The sequence below is a fragment of the Acomys minous genome (genome assembly GCF_964271855.1).
Source record: "Acomys minous genome assembly, chromosome: 20".
In the NCBI taxonomy this organism is placed as follows: domain Eukaryota; kingdom Metazoa; phylum Chordata; class Mammalia; order Rodentia; family Muridae; genus Acomys; species Acomys minous.
Window position 1 is genome coordinate 22,312,731 of NC_140502.1, and position 19,471 is coordinate 22,332,201.

At 49.4% G+C, this 19,471-nt stretch overlaps 1 protein-coding gene across 3 annotated transcripts in view; it reads right to left on the reverse strand.

The window, feature by feature from the left end:
- The window catches only part of HNRNPUL1 (heterogeneous nuclear ribonucleoprotein U like 1), a 33,279-nt gene that overhangs the window by 11,669 nt on the left and 2,139 nt on the right, over positions 1–19,471 (reverse strand). For 2 of the 3 annotated variants that reach the window (XM_084770897.1, XM_084770899.1), the window contains exons 2-10: positions 17,702–17,827; positions 15,279–15,432; positions 13,453–13,526; positions 12,028–12,167; positions 10,054–10,153; positions 8,049–8,161; positions 2,340–2,606; positions 571–693; positions 346–474 (exon numbers count right to left, since the gene is read on the reverse strand). In XM_084770897.1, the coding sequence (XP_084627023.1) occupies positions 346–474; positions 571–693; positions 2,340–2,606; positions 8,049–8,161; positions 10,054–10,153; positions 12,028–12,167; positions 13,453–13,526; positions 15,279–15,432; positions 17,702–17,827 (1,226 nt within the window). The remainder of the gene's footprint in view (positions 1–345; positions 475–570; positions 694–2,339; positions 2,607–8,048; positions 8,162–10,053; positions 10,154–12,027; positions 12,168–13,452; positions 13,527–15,278; positions 15,433–17,701; positions 17,828–19,471) is intronic. The other variant, XM_084770898.1, reaches the window with a different exon arrangement.

The window sequence follows — 19,471 nt, forward strand, 5'->3', positions numbered from 1 at the left end:
CACAACTGTCTGTAATCCAGTTCCAAAGATTTGATGGCCTCTTGTGGCCTCTGTGACCAGGCACACATGTAGCATGCTCAACAACACACAGGCAAAACACCTGCACATATAAATACAAGAAGAAATCTATGCCTCTTTCATCTGGCTCTGTGACTCAGAATGAATGAATGAATGAGCTAGAAGGTCTTGGTCATGGCCCCAAAGTCCACCAGACAGGGCTTAGAAAGTGGTGTGAGCAGACTATTACTACAGGGCACAGTGGAGGAATGAGAAAAGGGCGGAGGGAAGTTCCCACACAGCGACTAGGTCTCCTCCCCTCTGCCAAGAACCAGTGGTCACAAGTACCTGATCTAGGATGTAGTTTCGCTTCTTGCGGGCAGCGATCTGAATGAGGCGGTTGAGGCACTGAGTGGCCTGCTGGATCAGGACATCCCAGCGTCCAGCATAGTTCCGCTGCCGACGCAGGCCCATCACCTGTGGACAAGAGGCAGAAAGGTGAGTGGAGCCTAGGTATAAGTCAGCACCCAAAAGCTGGGAGGCGAGTAAGGCGAACTCACAGGTCATCCTTACCCTCATCTTATCCATGATGGCATTGGTACCCAGAATGTTGTACTTCTTGGAAGGGTTGGAGGCTGCGTGTTTGATGGCCCATGTGGTCTTGCCAGCAGCAGGCAGGCCTACCATCATCAGAATCTACAAGAACAGGACAGGGAAGGGGTGCTGTGAAACAGCAGCAGCATGTGGCACGGTGGCACAGCACCACCCTGGCTTGATGGTGCCCATGATGATGACTCTGAACCTCCTGGTTGCCTCTGGAAAATGGAAGCAATAGCATCTATCTCAGTGTTGCTGTTGGGAGTCAAAGACATAAGGCTTGTCAGATTCTGAGCCTAGAGTTTGGTGTAGGGAAGCACTAAGTCAAGTCCCACCCACAGCAGTTACAGAGGCTGAAGCAGCCGCTGGCAAAGGAACCCTGTGACCTGGGACTGAAGCATGGACAGGTATGAGAAACGGTCCAGTCTTAAGAGCCTGCAAACAGGAACTGAGGCGCGCTCACAAAGCCATGAACTGCACTTAACTTTCATATTTAGAATTCAACAAGCACTACATGTAACCTAAATGCACAATAAGGGGATGATTTTTTTGTGGCCATTAAACTATGACTAGTCGGGGGGGGGGGGGTGCACCCCTAAAGTCCCAGCCACCTGTGAAGCTGAAGCAGGGCACATGAATGGAGTCTACGGAGTCTGAGGACAGCGTGGGTGACACAGTGAGGCTGCGGCAAAAGGATGTATAGAGGGAGGTGTCCATCCAGTGGGACACAGACCATAACGTAATGGGAACCGTAAAAGGCACAGGATAGCACATCACTTGTTATGAGATCTTCATTATCAATGGAGAATGTAAAAAACAGGATAAACTCCAAAACCATCAGCTAAATTTATTTGCAAGTGATAGAATTATGGGAAATTTAAGACTACTATACATTTTTAAATTTCTAAAACAAGCACAAACTGTTTATGAAAAATATTTATCTTAAGAGCAAAGTCACACTGGGTGATAATGGCACACTCCTCTAATCCCAGCACTCGGGAGGCAGAGGCAGGTGGATCTCTGTGAGTCCGAGGCTAGCCTGGTCTACAAAGTGAGTGCAGGGCTACACACAGCCAAGGCTACACACAGAGAAACACTGTTTTGAAAAACCAAAAAAGGGCTGGAGAGATGGCTCAGAGGTTAAGGGCACTGGCTGCTCTTCCAGAGGTCCTGAGTTCAATTCCCAGAAACCACATGGTGGCTCACAACCATCTATAAGGAGATGCAGGCAGAATACGGTGCTCATAATCAATCAATCTTAGGAGGAGGTCACAATCGACATCACCCAGGAGGCCAGGTGGACACCATGAATCAAGGCAGGCTGGGGCAGAGACCATGGCGCATTACAAACAAAAGAAACAAAAACTGGCAGGAGAGCTATAGGAGCCAAAGGCCACTTGTCATGCTCTTAGTCCTGAGAGAGCGAGAAGGTGGAACTGTCACCAACAGCCCTGGCTGGCAGGGCGCACTGCTCTCCTGTGCCGCTGGGAGGCAGCCTCTTCCCCCAGACTCGGGGCTCCATGAAGAGCAGCGCGCTCACGGGCCTTTTCAACTTCACCCTCAAATCAAAGCAGCTTTTCAACTCCAAGCTCAACCCCAAAGAGCCGGGAAAAAGAAGTCCTGTACCCAACTTTACTCAAGTTTTTGTCCCTTTCATCACACACAAGCTACTTAGTGTCTGTCCCTCCTCTGCCTTGGTGGCTCTGGAGAAGGGGCCACCAATTTAGTCCTCTGGTTCCACTTACCTCACAGTCTGCTTTGCTCTTTGGTCCAATGGTGCCCCGGATCCGCTCACTGAGGGGAAGGTGCTGGATGAATGTAAACCCTGGCAGGACAGAACAGTAGGGCTCTGCCCTCTGCCCAAAGTTAAACTCCACAGCACAGTTCTTCACTAGGACATGTGGGTAGAGGGCCTGGCCCGCTAAGGCTTCCTTCTGGATTCGGAAGGCAATGCCCATCCACTTGCCATTCTTGGTGAAAGAGAGCTCCACATCATTTCCACATTCAAAGTCCTAGGAGAGAAAGCCGGGGGTAAGCTGGCGTGCTGTGGACACCATAACTCAGTACCTGGAAGGCTGAGGCGGGGGAAAAGGAATTTCAGAGCAGTCTGGCTTATATGAGATCTTGTCTTAAGAAACACTAACTGTAAACTCAAGCACCAGGAGCCACAAGCCTGAGAGTCACTCAGGCATTAACAAGACACCCATTTTTCTGGAAACCAGTGTATTCTCCTTTGGTATACACACAAGCGAGGCAGCAGCAGGAAAAGTTCAGAGACACTTCGCCCAATACCAAGAGGCTGGTAACATATTTGAATCTTGCGCTTAAGCTGAGATAAAGATGAAGGCAAAGGAAATCTTGCCTTGTCCTCCAGACTGACAGGGTGCAGACATAGATGAGACTCCTGAGTCCAGTTCTACAGATCCCACATGCTCCTTGGTACTAAGCCTGTTGATCTGGACCCCATGGAACTCAGGGGCCAGTAGAGAACCAAACAAGGAGTCTCGATAGTGTAATCAGTCAAAACACCAGGGGTTTCTTGGAGGGAATTTGTAAGTTAGGTCGTGACCAGTAAATGAAAATAAGCCATGCGCACAAACCTTGAGGTAAGAGAATACAGGTTAGGTGCCCTAATACACAAAAGGCAAAAGAAAAGTAGCCTCAGACATGCTGGGAAGGATTCATTCATCACATTGTTTACTGAGATACTCAAGTTTAGTGGGTCCTATTTTGTGGCCTTCAGCAAATTATTTTGTTTCTCTATGGAAAAGAGGGCAGGGGGGTGCACAGAGCTGAGCTAGGTTTGGTGGCACACGCCTTTAATCCTAGCACTCAGGGAGGCAGAAGCAAGTGGATTGCTGTAAGTTCGAGGCCAGCCTGGTCAACAAAGCAAGTCCAGGACACCCAAGGCTACACAGAGAAACCATGTCTCGAGATAACCCCCTCTGCAAAAAGGGCAGGCAGTGGTGGTGCATGCCTTTAACCCCAGCCTTCAGGAGGTGGAGGTAGGCAGATCTCTGTGAGTTCGAGGTCAGCCTGGTCTACAAGACCAAGACAGCCAGGGCTACACAGAGAAACCCTCTCTCTGAACAAAACAAAACAAGGTGTCGTTGATATTTCACACACAGGATCATTGTAAGCATGACAGTGCATTTAACACACAAGGGACTATGTTGGATTTGAGCTCTCACTACAAACTGCCAGACCCTGCAGATGTCAGGGGCTGGGCCTGGAACGGTGGGGTAGAAGCCATGGCTCCTCCCTAGGGTGTAAAAGGCTCTCCAAGTTACTCTAAAGTTTAAAGCAGTGCGGATGGCCGACGCTGTGGGGCTGCCGGTGGGGAACACAGTTAAGCTTCAAAACTCAGGATGAGAAGCAGACTCACCAGAGGACCAGTTCTAGTTTCTGAGAACGGGGCACCGTGTCATACTCTCAGACCAGGAGACTACCCAAGTCTGTCCTTCAAGGAGCACTGTTCCTCTATCAGCAACCTTCACACCTGTTAATTCCTTACACGTCACAGGTAGTGACCACACTAGGCGGACATGCTAATACAAGCCCAGCAAAACCCTGCGTGTAGCAGACTGTCTGCCGTTCTCCTCCCACATGGAGACAAGTGGTTCCAGCCACCTTTGCTTGGGCCACATGAACACTTCCACGTGTCACCTGACTTGGGCAGCAACTCTATTAATCAACCAGAGGCTGCTGCTAACAAGCATACCCATAGTCATCTGTCCACGGCAGGGCTGCTGGGTCGGCTCTGTGCTGCCCTCCAGGTTGCACTAACTCTACTTCTTCCTGTTGAAATGCACCATCTACTCTGCAGTTGGAAAGCTGCTTGGTCCTTTCTCCTTGTCAACTGAGGACGTGAGATCTTATACAAACACGAGCTGTTTCCCAGCTACTGAGAGAAAGATGGTGAAGACACGATAGATACTCACACCCAGGAGTGGGTGTGAACTTTCAAAAGAAGGATCCTTGCTGGTACAGTGGCTCACACCTGCAATTCCAGTACCTGGGAGGTACAGTGAGGATCAGGAATTCAAGGTCATCTTCAACTACAAAGTGAGTTTGAGATTCTGTCTCAAAAACCAGCCTGGGTGTGACAGTGTACGCTTTTAATCCCAGCCCTTGAAAGGCAGAGGCTGGAGGGTCTCTGGGAGTTTGAGGCCAGCCTTCTCTCTATAGCGAGTTGCAGGGCAGCCAAGGGCTACAGAGTGAGATGCTGTTTCAGAAGAAAAAGAGGACCTGGGTGACCTACACTGAGCTGGTTTCAGTCCCCTGTACCTACGTGGCAGCTACAAACTGGCTCTACCTCCAATTCCAGGGGACCCGATGCCCTCTTCTGGCCTCCTCAGGCACCACATGCACTGCACGCACAAGACTACAGAAGGCAAAACACCCATATCTATGAGATAAAATCAATCTGGGCCCAGAAAGGTGGCTCAGGGGCTAAGAATACTTGCTGCTCTTACAGAGACCACGGTCTATCTCCAGCACCCACATAGCACCTCACAAACACCTGCAACTTCAGTTGCCAGTGACTCTCTTCTGGCCTCTAGGGGAGCCACACACACATAAACACACACACAGTATATATACATACATTCATGCAAACACTCATAACATAAACACATAAAATAAAAACAAACCTTAAAAAAAAGAAAGAAAGAAAGAAAACACCTCCCTTGAAGTCTTTCAACTACACAGAGATGATCTGGCTGGCCCAGGATAAAGCCTGGAGTTTTCACTGCCATCTGCCTGCAGAAGGTCATGCTGATACAAGGGTTTGGAAAACATGGCCACAGATAGTAACAACTTGTTGGACGTGTGTTGCTAGCGGTAGCTAGCCTTCAGTACTTGAAAATACAGGGCTGATGAGTTGGCAAGGAAAGTCCTACTAATGAAGCTGGAGGACCCAGGTTTGGACACTCAGGCCCAGGGGGAAAGCGACTGCGGTGGCATGCGCTTGTGATCTGTGCGAGCCAGGGAGCAGTCAGGAAGATCCCTGCAGCTTGCTGACCAGCTAGCCTCGCCAGAGTGATGAGCTCCAGGTTCAATGAGAGATCAACCTTCTTGCAGAAAAAATAAGACTACCAGATTTGGTGCCATCTGCTTTTAATTCCAGTATTTGGGAGACTGACACAGGGGCATCTTAGTTTGAGGCCAACTTGGACTACACAGCGAAACCTTGTCTTAATTTACAGTTAGACCAGCTTCTACAGGAGGGTCCTCTGGCACCTGCGTCAGAGCTGATAAATCGAAAGACACAGTATTCACCAAGTGACCACTAAGGAAGAGAACTGGTCCATCAACTACGATGGTAAAAAAACAGTGACCACAGAAAACACAAACACTCAAAACACAAAGAAGGCCTAAAAGGCTGGGCGGTGGCAGCGCACACCTTTAACCCCAGCACTCAGGAGGCAGAGGCAGGTGGATCGCTGTAAGTTCAAGGCCAGCCTGGTCTACAAAGGGAGTCCAGGACAGCCAAGGCTACACAGAGAAATTCTATCTCAAAAAAAGCAAAAAGAGGGCCTTTAGGCTTCTGTTGTCCTATGAAAAAGATCTTAAGGTACAGAGTTAAACAAAAGATGGAATGAACTTGCTGCCTTTTGTGTTAAAGAAACAAAGTGTCCTCTCTCTTGTATCTGGATACAGAAGCCCTCAAGCAGGTGACTCCTGTGTGCAGCTGTCCATAGGAAACAATGGGTGGAGGTAAGAGCTATTACGCTCTTTAGGATCCTTGTTCTCTCTTTAAATCACCCAAAAAATTAAAAAATGCTTCTGAGTTAGCTCCGCCTCACTTGTATAGACACTGAAAATCTGTCAGGATATACTATTAAATGGGAAAACTGTTAAGATTTCAAGACTAAAGCCTGTTGCTGGTGGCGCACACCCTCAATCCCAGCACTCAGGAGGCAGAGGCAGGCGGATCTCTGTGGGTTCGAGGCCAGCCTGGTCTACAAAGTGAGTCCAGGACAGCCGGGGCTACACAGAGAGACCCTGTCTCAACCTGTCCCCATTCTACTCTTACAAAGGTCATAAAATACACAGAAAGGCTAGAGATCTGTTTCAGACTAAAGAAACTGAGACAGGACGAGAGAAAACAACACATTCCTGGCCAGCTCCCAATCAAAACTCAAGTCACTGAAGCAAGTCAATGGGACAAGTGACATAATTTAAATGTGGGCTGATAGTAGCTACACATATGGCAGGAGCATATCAATCTCATGGCTAATAAGTATACAGTTTAAGATGGTAGATTTAAACACATGTGAACTATTATTAAGGATAGGAACTATGCAGCCTACTCTCAAATACAAAAAAGAAACAGAAACATGCGCACACGCACGCATGTGAATAAAGCAAATGTGGTAAATGGTAAAGGTCTGGGAGATTTTTGATTTCTATTTTTCTACAGTTTGTTTTGGAGGTGTTGGGTCTCTGTCTTTTTGCTTTCTTTTTAAAGATTTTTATTGATTTGTTTTTGTCTCTGCCTTCTGAGAACTAGGACTGTAGACGCGTCTCTGCAGTTCCGTGTGACAACGCAAACTGAGCCCAGGGTCCTGTAGATGCAACAAGCGCTCTATCAACTCAACAGCCTCCCTAGAGTCTCTAAGTTTGAAATCACTTTCTGAAGTTTTTTGTTTTTTTTCTTTTGTTTTCTTGAGATAGGTTTCTCTGTGTCTATCCCTGGCTGCCCTGGAACTCAACGATCTGCCTGCCCCTGCCTCCCGAGCGTGTGACACCACCACCCGGCTGAGGAACTCTTTTTTAAAAAAGGAGTTATGTGAACAAATTAGGGCAGAAGAGAAATCCTGAGGACAAATCTCTCGGCAGTCCCTTCCTCTGGGGCCTCATGACAGTCTGAAGAGGTGCTACTATGTGCCACCTATTAGTCTAAGTGCTAATGGGTTAAAACTCAACACAAAGGAGGCAAGTGGGAAGATTCTCATTCCAGGAGGCTCCAAAGCTGAAAGCTACCGCGCAGCCATGCCTGCTGCTCACTGCTCTCAGGGCTAATGCGGCAACACAGGCACCGTCCACCTTCTGCTTCCGCTTCTCTGGAAGGCAGTGCATGATGGGATGTCAGCTCAACTAAGGTCTGGTCAAGAAAGTCTGGAAGATGAGGGCCAGAACCTAACATAACGCGTTTCCAAGTACCCTGGCTATTTTCTAGCAGAGGGAAGCAATTCCACGGGCAGAGAGAGCTGTGTGGCCTTGGGGTCTCCAAATCGTCATGACACTATCATCAGCTCTGCATAAAGACAAGGGGGCTGAGTCTCACACGAATCAGTAATAGCTACTCTGGAGGAGCCGCTCCCAGATAATGAAGGAGACAGCAGCACATGAAGAGGGTGGCTCAATAAGCACAGACAATGGATACCGTAGCCTCAAAATCCAGTCAGGCACCTGGGCCCTGCCAGCTCCCACAGGCTGCCAGCACTCACCGCAAAGCAGCCAATCACATCGTTCTCTGCAAATTTGTCTCCGTAGTTTTCAAAGCGACTATTGGTAGACTTCTTCCCTGTGCCTCCATAACCATAGGAAAAAGGCTCTTCACCTGAAGGAAGGCACAGGCAGGTTAACGCTTAGATGGACCTGACTCACACCTTCACAGCTGCTACACATTTCTAATTTCAAGACAAAGCCATTTTCTTTACTGTTTTGAGACAGCCTCACTGTGTAGCTCTTGTTAGCCCGGAACTCGCTCTGTAGACCAGGCTGGCCTCAAACTCACTGAAGTCCACCTGCCTCTGCTTTCCAAGTACTGGGATTAAAGGTGCATGGCCACCACCAATATTTCAAAACTAAGAGCAAGATAAAATGAGATGATGTGTGCTTTTTAGACTAGGTCTTACAGACGCCCAGCCTGGCCTCCCACTCTCCACCCTCCTCAACAGCCGGAGCTCGGTGTCTCATCACTGCGCCTGCTCTGGCCTGGGATGCTTTTTTGATGAGGCTGGGTCTCATGCAGCCCTAGGTAACCTCACACTCATTAGAGCCAGGTCTGTCCCCAAACTCTGATCCTTTCACCTCCAAGTGTGCCACAACTCCTGGATTAATTATTTCTCTTTAAAGACTTTTAAACATTTTTACCTATGTGTAGGTGTGCCTGCCTGAATTTACGAGCACCTTGCAAGGCTGGAAGGCACTGGGTCCTCTGGCACTGTGGCTGTAAGCTGCCTGGTGCAGGGGCTGGGAACCAAACCTGGGTCCTCTGCAAAAGCAGCAAGGACTCTTTTATTTTTTAAAGGATGCAAATAATTCTTTTAAAAAAAGAAAAGATTTCTTTGTATGTGCGTTGGTGCTTTGCCTATGTGTGTGTCTGTGTGAGGGTGCCAGATCCCCTGGAACTAGATTTAGAGATGGCTGTGCGCTGCCATGTGGGTGCTGGGAATCGAACCTGGGTCCTCTGGAAGAGCAGCCAGTGCTCTTAACTGCTAAGTCACTTCTCTAGTCCCTTGACCTATGATTCTTAAATAAAGAACGCTGTTGGATATAGGAAGTAGCAGTTATTTTGTGCGGATGGGCACAACCCTGAAGAGTCAGTTTCTCTTCCTCCGTTTTTCTGAACACAGGTCGTCCTCAGGCCTATGTACCAAGTGCTCTCACTGGCTTTCCAAATGCTCTATCTTTCTGTGGGTGTCTGGTGCTGAGGGCTAACTCACACATCTACCCTCAAGGACTTCTCTCAAGTTGACAAGTAATGACAGGAATAGGAACTTAAGCAAAAACACCCAATTAATTTAAATGAGCAAAAAAACAAAACAAAAAACAGTAGGGTTGGGATGTAGCCCAGTAGCCTAGCTTTTGTGAGGCCCTGGGCTCAACTCCCAGCACCCACCACAGGGGAAAAAAAGAAATTGCTGTATAATGGAAAATTATCCATTGGCCAAGAAACCATACTTATTTCCAAAATTTGGCCCATTATACATTAAAAGAAAGCAGACTACATAAAGGTTCACAGCATGACCCAGTGTGAGTACGCATGTCCAGGAGATTGCAGGCAGTCACTGGGCTGCGCCTTACGAAAACTCATCTTCAGCTAATAGCCCCTGGCTGTCTCTGCAGCTTTGCTTCTGCTCTAGGTTCTACTCTGGACAGAAAACCCACCAAGAACTCAGCAGGGTGTAAGAATTGGTTCTGCTGTGGTGTGAGGGCAGAAATGGTTTCAAGCAAAGAGAACAGTTCCTAAAGAGAGCTTTGGCCCCTCTCCTGACAGACAAAGTGCAGGAATTAGCTCTGAAAAAGGGTCCTTTTGAGACAGGTTTCAGCTGAACCTAGTATGTCTCATGTCAGGCAGTGACACAAGATTGGCAGCTGCACCTGCTTCTACCCCAAGGTAGGTGTGCTTTGAGTCTGACACTGGGAAGAGCAGCTTAGAAGCCTTGAGAAGCTAGGAGCAGGGGCTATCACTCTCTACTGAGGACTGCCTGGCTGACCTCTTCTTACCTAGCTGAGTGCTGCAAGAGTCCAAGGACCAGCCAATACGGACAACGTGGGGGTCGGGCTCTGTAGATGGAAGGTGCTTCACGGAGATTTCCTCATTGATCTGAGGACAGAACACAAGAAGGCTCAGGATGGATTCTCTCAAAGCTGCTGGGTTATGAGGCGATGGAGGGGGTGTTTTAGGCCATTAGCAGTGACGGGGCTGGAATGGTGGTTCATGCCTGTAATCTCACACTCAGGAGGCAGAAGCAGGAGGACAGCCACATATTCAAGGCCAGCTTGAGTTACACAGTGAGGCTGAGGCCAGCCTGGACCAGTGAGATCCTGTCTAGATAGACAAACACAAATCAAAGATAGATACGAGAGGAGCTCAAGCAGCTCCCATGAGCCTGCTGCTCTAAGAGGCCACAGAGCGCCCCCAAATACACCTCCCCTTTTCAGTGTTAATACTGCTAGAGGGGAAGTGAACTGTCATTTGGGGAAAGCACCTGCTCAGCAGCAAGAGGCTGTGCACTGGAACCCTTGCATCATAAAAACAGGCAGCAAGTGGTGCACAGGCTTTGTAACCAAGCACCTCTACAGCATCCCTAGCTGTCCAAGTATGGAAATGTGGGTTTGCAAGGACACTGGGTGCAGCATTCTTTTCAGAAAAGCCAGGAAGAAAACCATCAATAAAAAACCAGGTCCATTATGGTACAATTAAGCCACAAAACAAATTTAAAAGACAAGGGAGGACTAAAGTAAGAGTATGGAAAAATGTGCAAGACACAGTAGCTAGTAGCAGAAACAGGGAATAGAAAGTACCTTTGACACCTGTGTTGCCTGCCCTGTGCTCTCCCTCTAAACGGAAAGGATAGGGATGGAGCACAGGACAGTGCTGGCTTTTTAATTTCATATTCTCTGCTATCTAATTACACCACGACAGCTACCTGATATCCCTGTACTGGAACTGATTTGTAGCCTTAGAAAGATAAGCACATTCCACTGACTATCAGACAGTTTTCATATTCTCTGTATCTGTGAAGTACCACTTCATCTTATTATAGACAGAAAAAAGCCATGGAGTGTGACAGTATCTCTTTAACTGGTGCATTAAACCCTGGGTCTTCAAGCGATGGCGTGTCAGTCAGTAAGACAGCCCTGTCTCAGGGCAGCTCCAGGCTGCGGTGTTACCATTGTGAGGACCAATGGAGACAATCCACACAGAGCTCAGCGCTGATGCTGCGTGTGATGCTATCCTACAACAGACATTATCACAAGGAAGTCTGGATGTGCAAAGAACACACAAGATTTCTCTCCCTGGTGCCGGGCACCGAGCTCACTTTCTTGAACATGTACTTCCCCTTAGCGCTGTACCCCTGCCCAAAAGACTGCTAACAGAGACGTGACCCTGGAGAAAGGACATGCTAATAACTTCTTTCAAGTCTGCACTCTGCAAGCTAAGCCCCTGGTCCACACGAACACGCGCTGCTGTCATAAGCCCGACACGGAACGTTGGTAATGGCCAATGCCCAGCTCTTGGCCACTGCCCCTCTAGCTTCCGCTGAGTAGCGTCCCTGAGTCCCCAAGTCAGCGTGTGCTTGTAGGAAGAGGACAACGCTCAGGAGCTGTCTTCTCCTTCCACCATGTGGCTGGGAGACTGGATGCCGCTGTCAGGTGTGGCTCCAGTGCCCTTACCTGCTGAGCCATCTCCCTGGCCCCGGGGCCCATTCTTTCTTCGAGACAACCCCTAGGCCCACTTTACAAACACCACTGCCACACTGTTTGGCTCTGCACTACCTGACGCAAATCCCACCATAGAGAAGAACACGACTGCCCGACTCTTCTGAGACAGTCAGGCCACGCTGCTCATCAGACCTTCGTTTGCTTGTGCACTGTCTAAGCTCAAAACAATCTCTTGCTCTGATCAAGGTGGCTGGTGGCAGGCTACTCCAAAGGACAGACTTGCTTTTTGTCTTGCCTATTGCTCCCACTCACCTTCATTTCAAAACACACACGGCCCCTTCTGACCCCGTAACTGGCACGGGCTCCTGACCACAGGTATGCGAAGCCCTCAATTGTCAATGGGTAGCCACTACTCCGGTCTCGGGCTACTTTGAAGTGCAGGTCACAGTTATCTGTGGAGGAAAAACCCGAACAATTAGCTGATGTTTGGGGTTCAAGGATAGGCTTCAGGAAGTCCCTCAGAAATTGTAGTAAATACCTTTGACAGTAACGTGTCACAAACTAGGGAGAGGGCCTTACAGGTTCAAACTGAGTCTCAGACACTGAAGGTACTCCAAGTGCTATCCACTTTAACCACCTCCCCGTGCTGACTGCGTAAGAGCAGATTGCTGCTGCCAGCTCTGGTATGAGTATCTGACCCGAACCACACCTGCCACCCAGTGCACCACAGGCAGCCACCTCATGGCTTATGCATGGTGCCAATTCTGTAAGAAAAAAGTCGGTCTCATCTTCAGGGAATCCTCTTCTCTCTCTCTCTCTCACTTTCTTTTTTGAGACAGGGTTTCTCTGTGTAGCCTTGACTGTCCTGACTCACTCTGTAGACCAGGCTGGCCTCGAACTCACAGAGATCCGCCTGCCTCTGCCTCCCAAAGTGCTGGGATTACAGGCGTGCGCCACCACACCTGGCTAGGGAATGCTTCCTTGACCATCTTGCCCACATTTCTTGGCAGGCTGAATACCACTCTCAATACGTCAGCATTTAGTGCTGTCCTGTGGATCACTGGCACAAATGGTTAGCTGTCTTCGACAGCTTGTGAGAGAACGTCTATGACTTTATCCCGCACCAAAACATGTGGCCAGTGTTCTATAAACACAAAGAAGAGCTGATGTGCTGATAAACTACACTGTAAGGGCCAAGCATGCTTCTGGGTCTATGTGAAAACAGACTCGCTGGCTCTACACATAGACTTGACTTCAGTGGTCCGGGCCCTCCATAAGCATTCTTGAGTGCTTAAGATATACAGCCTAGGCAAAAGCCACTGCACTAGAGGAAAAGGACAGGCCAGTGTCTCAAAGGACAAAGTGGCATTGCTTTCACTAGAAAAATGAGCAGCGGACGGAAACTGGCAAGCTGGATGTCAAAGAGTTAAGTTTCCCAGCAGCACTCAGATGGCCATGATAACAGACAACCCTTGGGTTTTCATATTCTCTTTCTGACCTTGTCTCTGGAGTGTCACTGGACATCTGGAGGTAGGAAGGCAGCATTCCTCCTCCTGGTAAGAAGCAAGGAGAAGCAGAAGAGCTTCTGAGGGCCCCGCAGCCACACCCAGGGGCAGACCTGTCTCTACAGCACGGCCCTGCATCCAAAGTTGTAGCTAGGGTTCCTGGATGAGCCAACGGCTCTGATGGGCCAGGGCACAGAAGAGGGCGGAGCAGACGGGCGCTGTCAGGACTCACATGTGTCGATGGCAACAAGGGTGTCATCAAAGTCATCTTCATCCTCTTCAGCGGGAGGCTGCGGAGAACGGCCCCTGTGTTGAAAAGAGGCATCACTGATGTAACGGAGGGGTGGGGATGAATGGGGTGTCTACTGAGATTTACAAGTGGCTCACCACTTCCTCCCGGGGTTATCAAACACTTGCCGAGGGCGGTGAGCGTTCACTCCCAGTGTATGAAAAAGGACGGATGGGCTGCTCTGCTACAGGGCACCATGAGCATTCAGGGAGCCTTTCCACTCTGAGGTCTAACCCAGACTCTGCACACTGTGACCTGCTGCCCTCCCTCAGTGACTGCTGAGGGGAAGCCACAGTCCTAAGGTGGGGACAGTCAGGGCAAAGAAGGGCAAGGGCCTGGACCGTAACTGCCAACGGACCTTGTATCAGGCTTCTTAAAACCCACATCTGAAAGACATATGACCCACTTTTTCAGCTTCATGCTCTCTTTACAGCGTTCTTAATTATGAGCTAGGTATCTTTCTACAACACTTAAAAACAAAAAAAAAAAGGACACTTTGTTAACTCTTTGGTGATTTCAGCTATACACGCCTAACAGTCAGGAGAAGGCTGAGCCCAGCACCTGGCACTCTGCTTGGACGTTGCAGACTCCTGGCTACAGCAGCCATTAGGGAAGTTCCCCTCCAGCCCTGCTGGTCCAGGCTTATGTCACCCTAAGTCTATCCCAATGAACTTTCCGCAGCTTTTAAATTCTCCAAAGTAAGAGCTAATGTCCCTCCTCTGCTCTTTGTCACCAAGTAGCTCCTGGCCTGTTTTGTGGGAGGGAGGAGGAAGAAATCCGTATGTAGGTTTCTTGTCCTAACTTCAGTTCCTGTCCATGAGATGCACGCTCTTTCTTTTCTTCTGCTATGATGGAGGTAGAACCCAGAGCCGAACATGTGCTCAGTTAGGCAAGGGCTCCACCACTGAGTCGCACCCAGGCCCCTAGGCCTTTTCTTAAACAGTGATAAGCTAGTTAGAGATAGACTTCACCAGGTAGGAAATGTGTCAGGTGAATAAACTAGAGGATGCGGGTGGGGATTGTGCTGGGGAGCAAGGTCAGCAAATAAGTGTTCAAATTAAGGGTTACAGAGTGGCCAATAAGAGTAGACAGTAGGGGCTGGAGCAATGGCTCAGCTGTTAAGAGTCCTGACTGCCCTTCCAGAAGTCCTGAGTTCAATTCCCAGCAATCACATGGTAGCTCACAACATCTGTAATGGGATCTGATTCCCTCTTCTGGGTATATATGAAGACAGATCACTCACTTATTCTTATTCTTATAGTACTAAAACAAAACCAAAAAAAGCCAGGTGTGGTGATACATGCCTTTAATCCCAGCACTCGGGAGGCAGAGGCAGGCGGATCGCCGTGAGTTCGAGGCCAGCCTGGTCTACAAACTGAGTGCAGGCCAGCCAAGGCTGAAGCAAGAGAGTCTGTGTGGGTCTGAGGCTAGCCTGCTCGACCCAGTAAGTTCAAGCCACTCAGGGTTAGAGAGACCTTGTGTTAAATGGTGGGTGGCTGGGAGAACAGATACTGTATAGCTGCAGAAGAAGTAAGGAGCAGGGCTGAAGAGGCAGACTGGCCTCTTACAAGTAATAATCTAAGGTGTCTAGAATTTACTTTGCAAGTAGTAAGCAAGGAGGACTAGGAGGAAGGATCAAAGCTTAAGACAGCTCAGCCTGGCGGGCAGTGAAGAGTGAAGGAAGGAGAACCAGGGCGGAGTAACCCGCCCCGCCCCCTCCGGGCCTGGAGATGACCAAGAACAGAGTGACCGCTGTCTTGTGTACCCACCTTCGGTCCTCTCGGTGCTCGAAGTACCCACGGCCCCGATTCTCTTCAAAAGGCCTCTTTCGACTCTGGAACTGTCTGTCTGGCTTGAGCTGCGTGGCCTCATGGGGGAGGAAGCTGGGTGGTGCTTCTTGCTTCATTTCTGTTTTTAGTTCTACTGTTGGACCAATCAGAATGGTCAAGACACTTGGAAAACCCTCAGATTCCAACTTCTCCAACCCCTTTTCCTCCTGGCGACGCTGCCAGGCTTGTGACTCTAGTCAAGGGCTGAGCTCCAGAGGCTACTGAGTGAGCCCGGGAGGCCACGGTGTGCACTAGATGGGTGACATTCAGGAAATGGGGCCTCAACACTCAAATGACTCCAAGGTAGCACAACAACAGTTTCTGGCTAACGTTCTGAAGGTTCACGAGTGCCCTAAGGGACTGCAAAGATCCCATAAACGCCGAGAAGCAAGAGGCACACTGTCTCCTCCCACAGAACTTGTATGGAGCTTCTCTCTGACGAAAGCAGGGAAGAAAGTGCACTCGGCAGAGTCCTGTGATCTACAGCAAACTCTAGTAGCCTCAGTCACTCCCTACAAAGCCCCATCAGCCAAGTGGGAGGGCCAGCTGTCCAGCTGCTCTTGCAGCTGCCTCACTAAATCACACCAAACAAGATGCCGAGGGAGGATAACATTTGGGACCTGAGAAAGCCCCAGCTCTCAGACCAACAAAGAGCAAGCTCTGGACTCATGCTGCCTTCCTTTCTAAGAGGGTACCATCTCTACCTAGGGCCTAGGTACCTCTAGGGCCAATGCGACTGACTTCCAGTGCTTACTTTAAGCCACTTCCTAACTTTGGCCCATGGACCCAGTCAAAGTTCCTGGCTCTGCAGGACAGAGGTGGCTACCTCCATGGCTTACGCATAGGCCAGACTGAGAGGAGGCCACTGGTGCTGGTTAACAGCACAGAACACCACTTGCAGGCCACAGGACCCCAGCAAGCCTCATCGTCTGACACAGATCTTCAGTGTCTTTATGTCCCAGAGTCCCCACTCCCCACAAACAGAAAACAAAACCACAGAAACCCAGCAAGGGCTTTAACTTTTGGATGAGGCAGAAGGGAAATAGGTAGATCAACTGGATTCACGTGAAACGGCGTGGGTGGGGCTGGGTGTAGTGGAGCACACCAGTAACCCAGGCGTGGGTGGGGCTGGGTGTAGTGGAGCACACCAGTAACCCAGGCGTGGGTGGGGCTGGGTGTAGTGGAGCACACCAGTAACCCAGGCGTGGGTGGGGCTGGGTGTAGTGGAGCACACCAGTAACCCAGGCGTGGGTGGGGCTGGGTGTAGTGGAGCACACCAGTAACCCAGGCGTGGGTGGGGCTGGGTGTGGTGGAGCACACCAGTAACCCAGGCGTGGGTGGGGCTGGGTGTAGTGGAGCACACCAGTAACCCAGGCGTGGGTGGGGCTGGGTATAGTGGAGCACACCAGTAACCCAGGCGTGGGTGGGGCTGGGTGTAGTGGAGCACACCAGTAACCCAGGCGTTTGGAGACTCAAGCAGGAGGGTCCGAATTCCAGACCAGCTGAACTCTACTGTGAGCCCCTGCCACAAAACAAACCAACTTTTCTTTTAAAATACTGCAATACCAGGAGCAGAGCAATCACAGTTCTGATTTAGCCATTTCAACAGTAGGACTTTTTTCTTCTATACAGTCACACACATACACACACACATACACGCAGTCATGTATCAAGACCATTGGTCTGGGCCAGTTTCTTGGGTTTTAGCCTCAGTTTTGCCACCAGACAAGTCACCTCCTCACATAAAACTGGGAAAAGCTATGTCTCCCTGCTTACTATAGAAAACACCGGTATGCAATATTATAGGTACATGTTTTAGAAATCCAGAGTTTAAAAACAAAATATGAGGTTTATTTCAATTGAGGATTTCCTAGTGCCTTTAATGAACAATAAATTCCCAAGAGGCAGTACAGCTATGCTGCATTTTTTCCAGCTGCAGCTGGCTAAGGACTCTTTTCCAACAAGTAGGCTAATGGAGCACCACACTGCATTCAGAAAGCTCTTTCTGGCTCCCACAGTGCAAGACCCTAAGGCTCAAGCATCAGCACCCAGGTCTAAACCCTCCAGAGTGCTGGCGCTAACACCTAGAAAGATACCAGGAAGCCAGACTGAGTTATTTTCTTCAAAGCCAAACAGAACTGGGAGGGAAATTGAGGCAGAGGGACCAGGAGTACAAAGCCAGTCTCAGCTCCCAAACCAAAACCAAAAATAAAACACCAAACTCCAAACAGAACAAAAACAATATCCCAACCTGAAAACTCTTACCAGAAAGACAAAGGCCAGAAGGACTGCCCAAGAGGAAAACGTAAGGTCTTATGTGTACTCTGTGTCCATCAACACGGCGAGCATGGGAGCCTTCCTACCTGGGCGATAGGCCTGCTGCTGTGGCTCCATGTCTAGTGGTCTCCTGTCATAGCCTGACTCATTTTCTTGCTTGATGACTGGTGTTTCATAGAATTGGTTCTGTCTGGTAATATTGTCCATGACATCTGAAGATTGGGGGGGAAAAATCAGTTAGATGAACGCATTGAAAAGGCTTCTGTAAACCAAGACATCATCCTCACTGAGATGAACAGACTCAGAAGGCAAAGAGTAACACCTTCACATGGAAACCTATTTGAGCAGTGGGTGTCTCCAGTTGCCCGTGGGTACATCCTCTGTGTCTCAAAAGTGCATAACCAGATCCGCAATGGAGTTTTACAGGAACTGAATACATTAAACCAACAGAGGAAGAAGTTCTTTGGCTAAAATGAAATGGTAGAGTCAAAGAATCTTAAGTCCAGCTTGATTTCTCCAAGCTTAGGCTCTAAGGATGAACTGGGCACTTCACTGAGCAGTTAACGCCAATCTCTACTTGGAGCACAAAGCAGCCCTCTGACAGGTCCTAGCCATCTGCCTTCCGCCTGCCCCTGCCTTCTGCTGTGCTCATGATTAAATCTAGGGCCTCCTGCATGTATCTCAGCAGAGCCAACACAGTGCACAGACCTCTGGAATCACAATAGCTTCCAAACTCATGAGGAGTAGGGCCCCAACAGCTGGAACTAGGGAGTGGTCAGGAAAAATGTTCTGTTGGTCCAGGAGGTGATGAAGAGGGCCAATACTTATGGAATGCATCCCATACATCAGACCCCGGGATACAGGTGAAATAAACTTGTCCCACTAAAGCATCCAGTTTAGGGAGACAGATACACATTAACAGACACGTATACTACAGGCTGTGTATGTATGACTGTATATGAAGCTCAAAGAGCTGAGAAAGGATCCAGTAAGGAGCAGATACGCCTCAGCCCAGAGGACACATCACTTGGTGCCAGAGGCTCGCTGGTGAGAACATCCTGGAGAAGGAGAGCATCTCACCTGAAAAGCTTAGCAGCAGGATTACACAGGAAACAGAGAACGAACTGTCTGTACTTAAGATGGGTAGCACGCAGCTCTCTGCCCCTGGGACAAGCGTGCTGATAGGTGCCTGCCATAGCTGTGCCAGGAGGAGCGAGGCAGAACCACAGGGAAGGAGGCTACTCTGCCACTGTTAACTGGATTCTTTCTCAGAGGGCAAATACATCTGGGCACAAACCAGGTGCAGCCCAAAGGGAGGAAAGCTAGAAGTCATGTGGCTGGCTGTGGTGTGTTTACCAAGGATGTAAGAAGAGTGTACTGGAGAGGGACCTGAAGGGGGCTTAGAGGATTTGGGGGGGTAGCAACAACAAGAGGGGACAGAGTATCTCCTTAATTGAGACATAAAACCTGCTCAAATCATTCTGCTTCCTTCTGAGCCTCAGGACAGTGTTTACCCCAGAAAGCCCATGCTCTCTCCCCCACAGGCAGTAGGCTGGCCTAGAGAGGACATGGTCCTTTTGGACTCTCTACGACATCCCCTCACAGGCCACCCTGGTGTGAGCCCTTCAGACACACGCTCTCATGACTAACAACGCTCGGACGCGCTTACCATTCCCATTTTATAAGGCGACCAGGCTCAGAGGGGAAAGGATTTGCTTAGCTCAAAAAAGCTGGAGCCCACCGTCTGTCCTGGAGCACCCCACCGACCTTCTCAGGACCCTTCTGCCAGAGCGAGCTCAGGGCTGCGGCAGGAGGCTCCTTTGAGAGCCTTTCTTGCCAGGGTTCCTCAGCTCCAC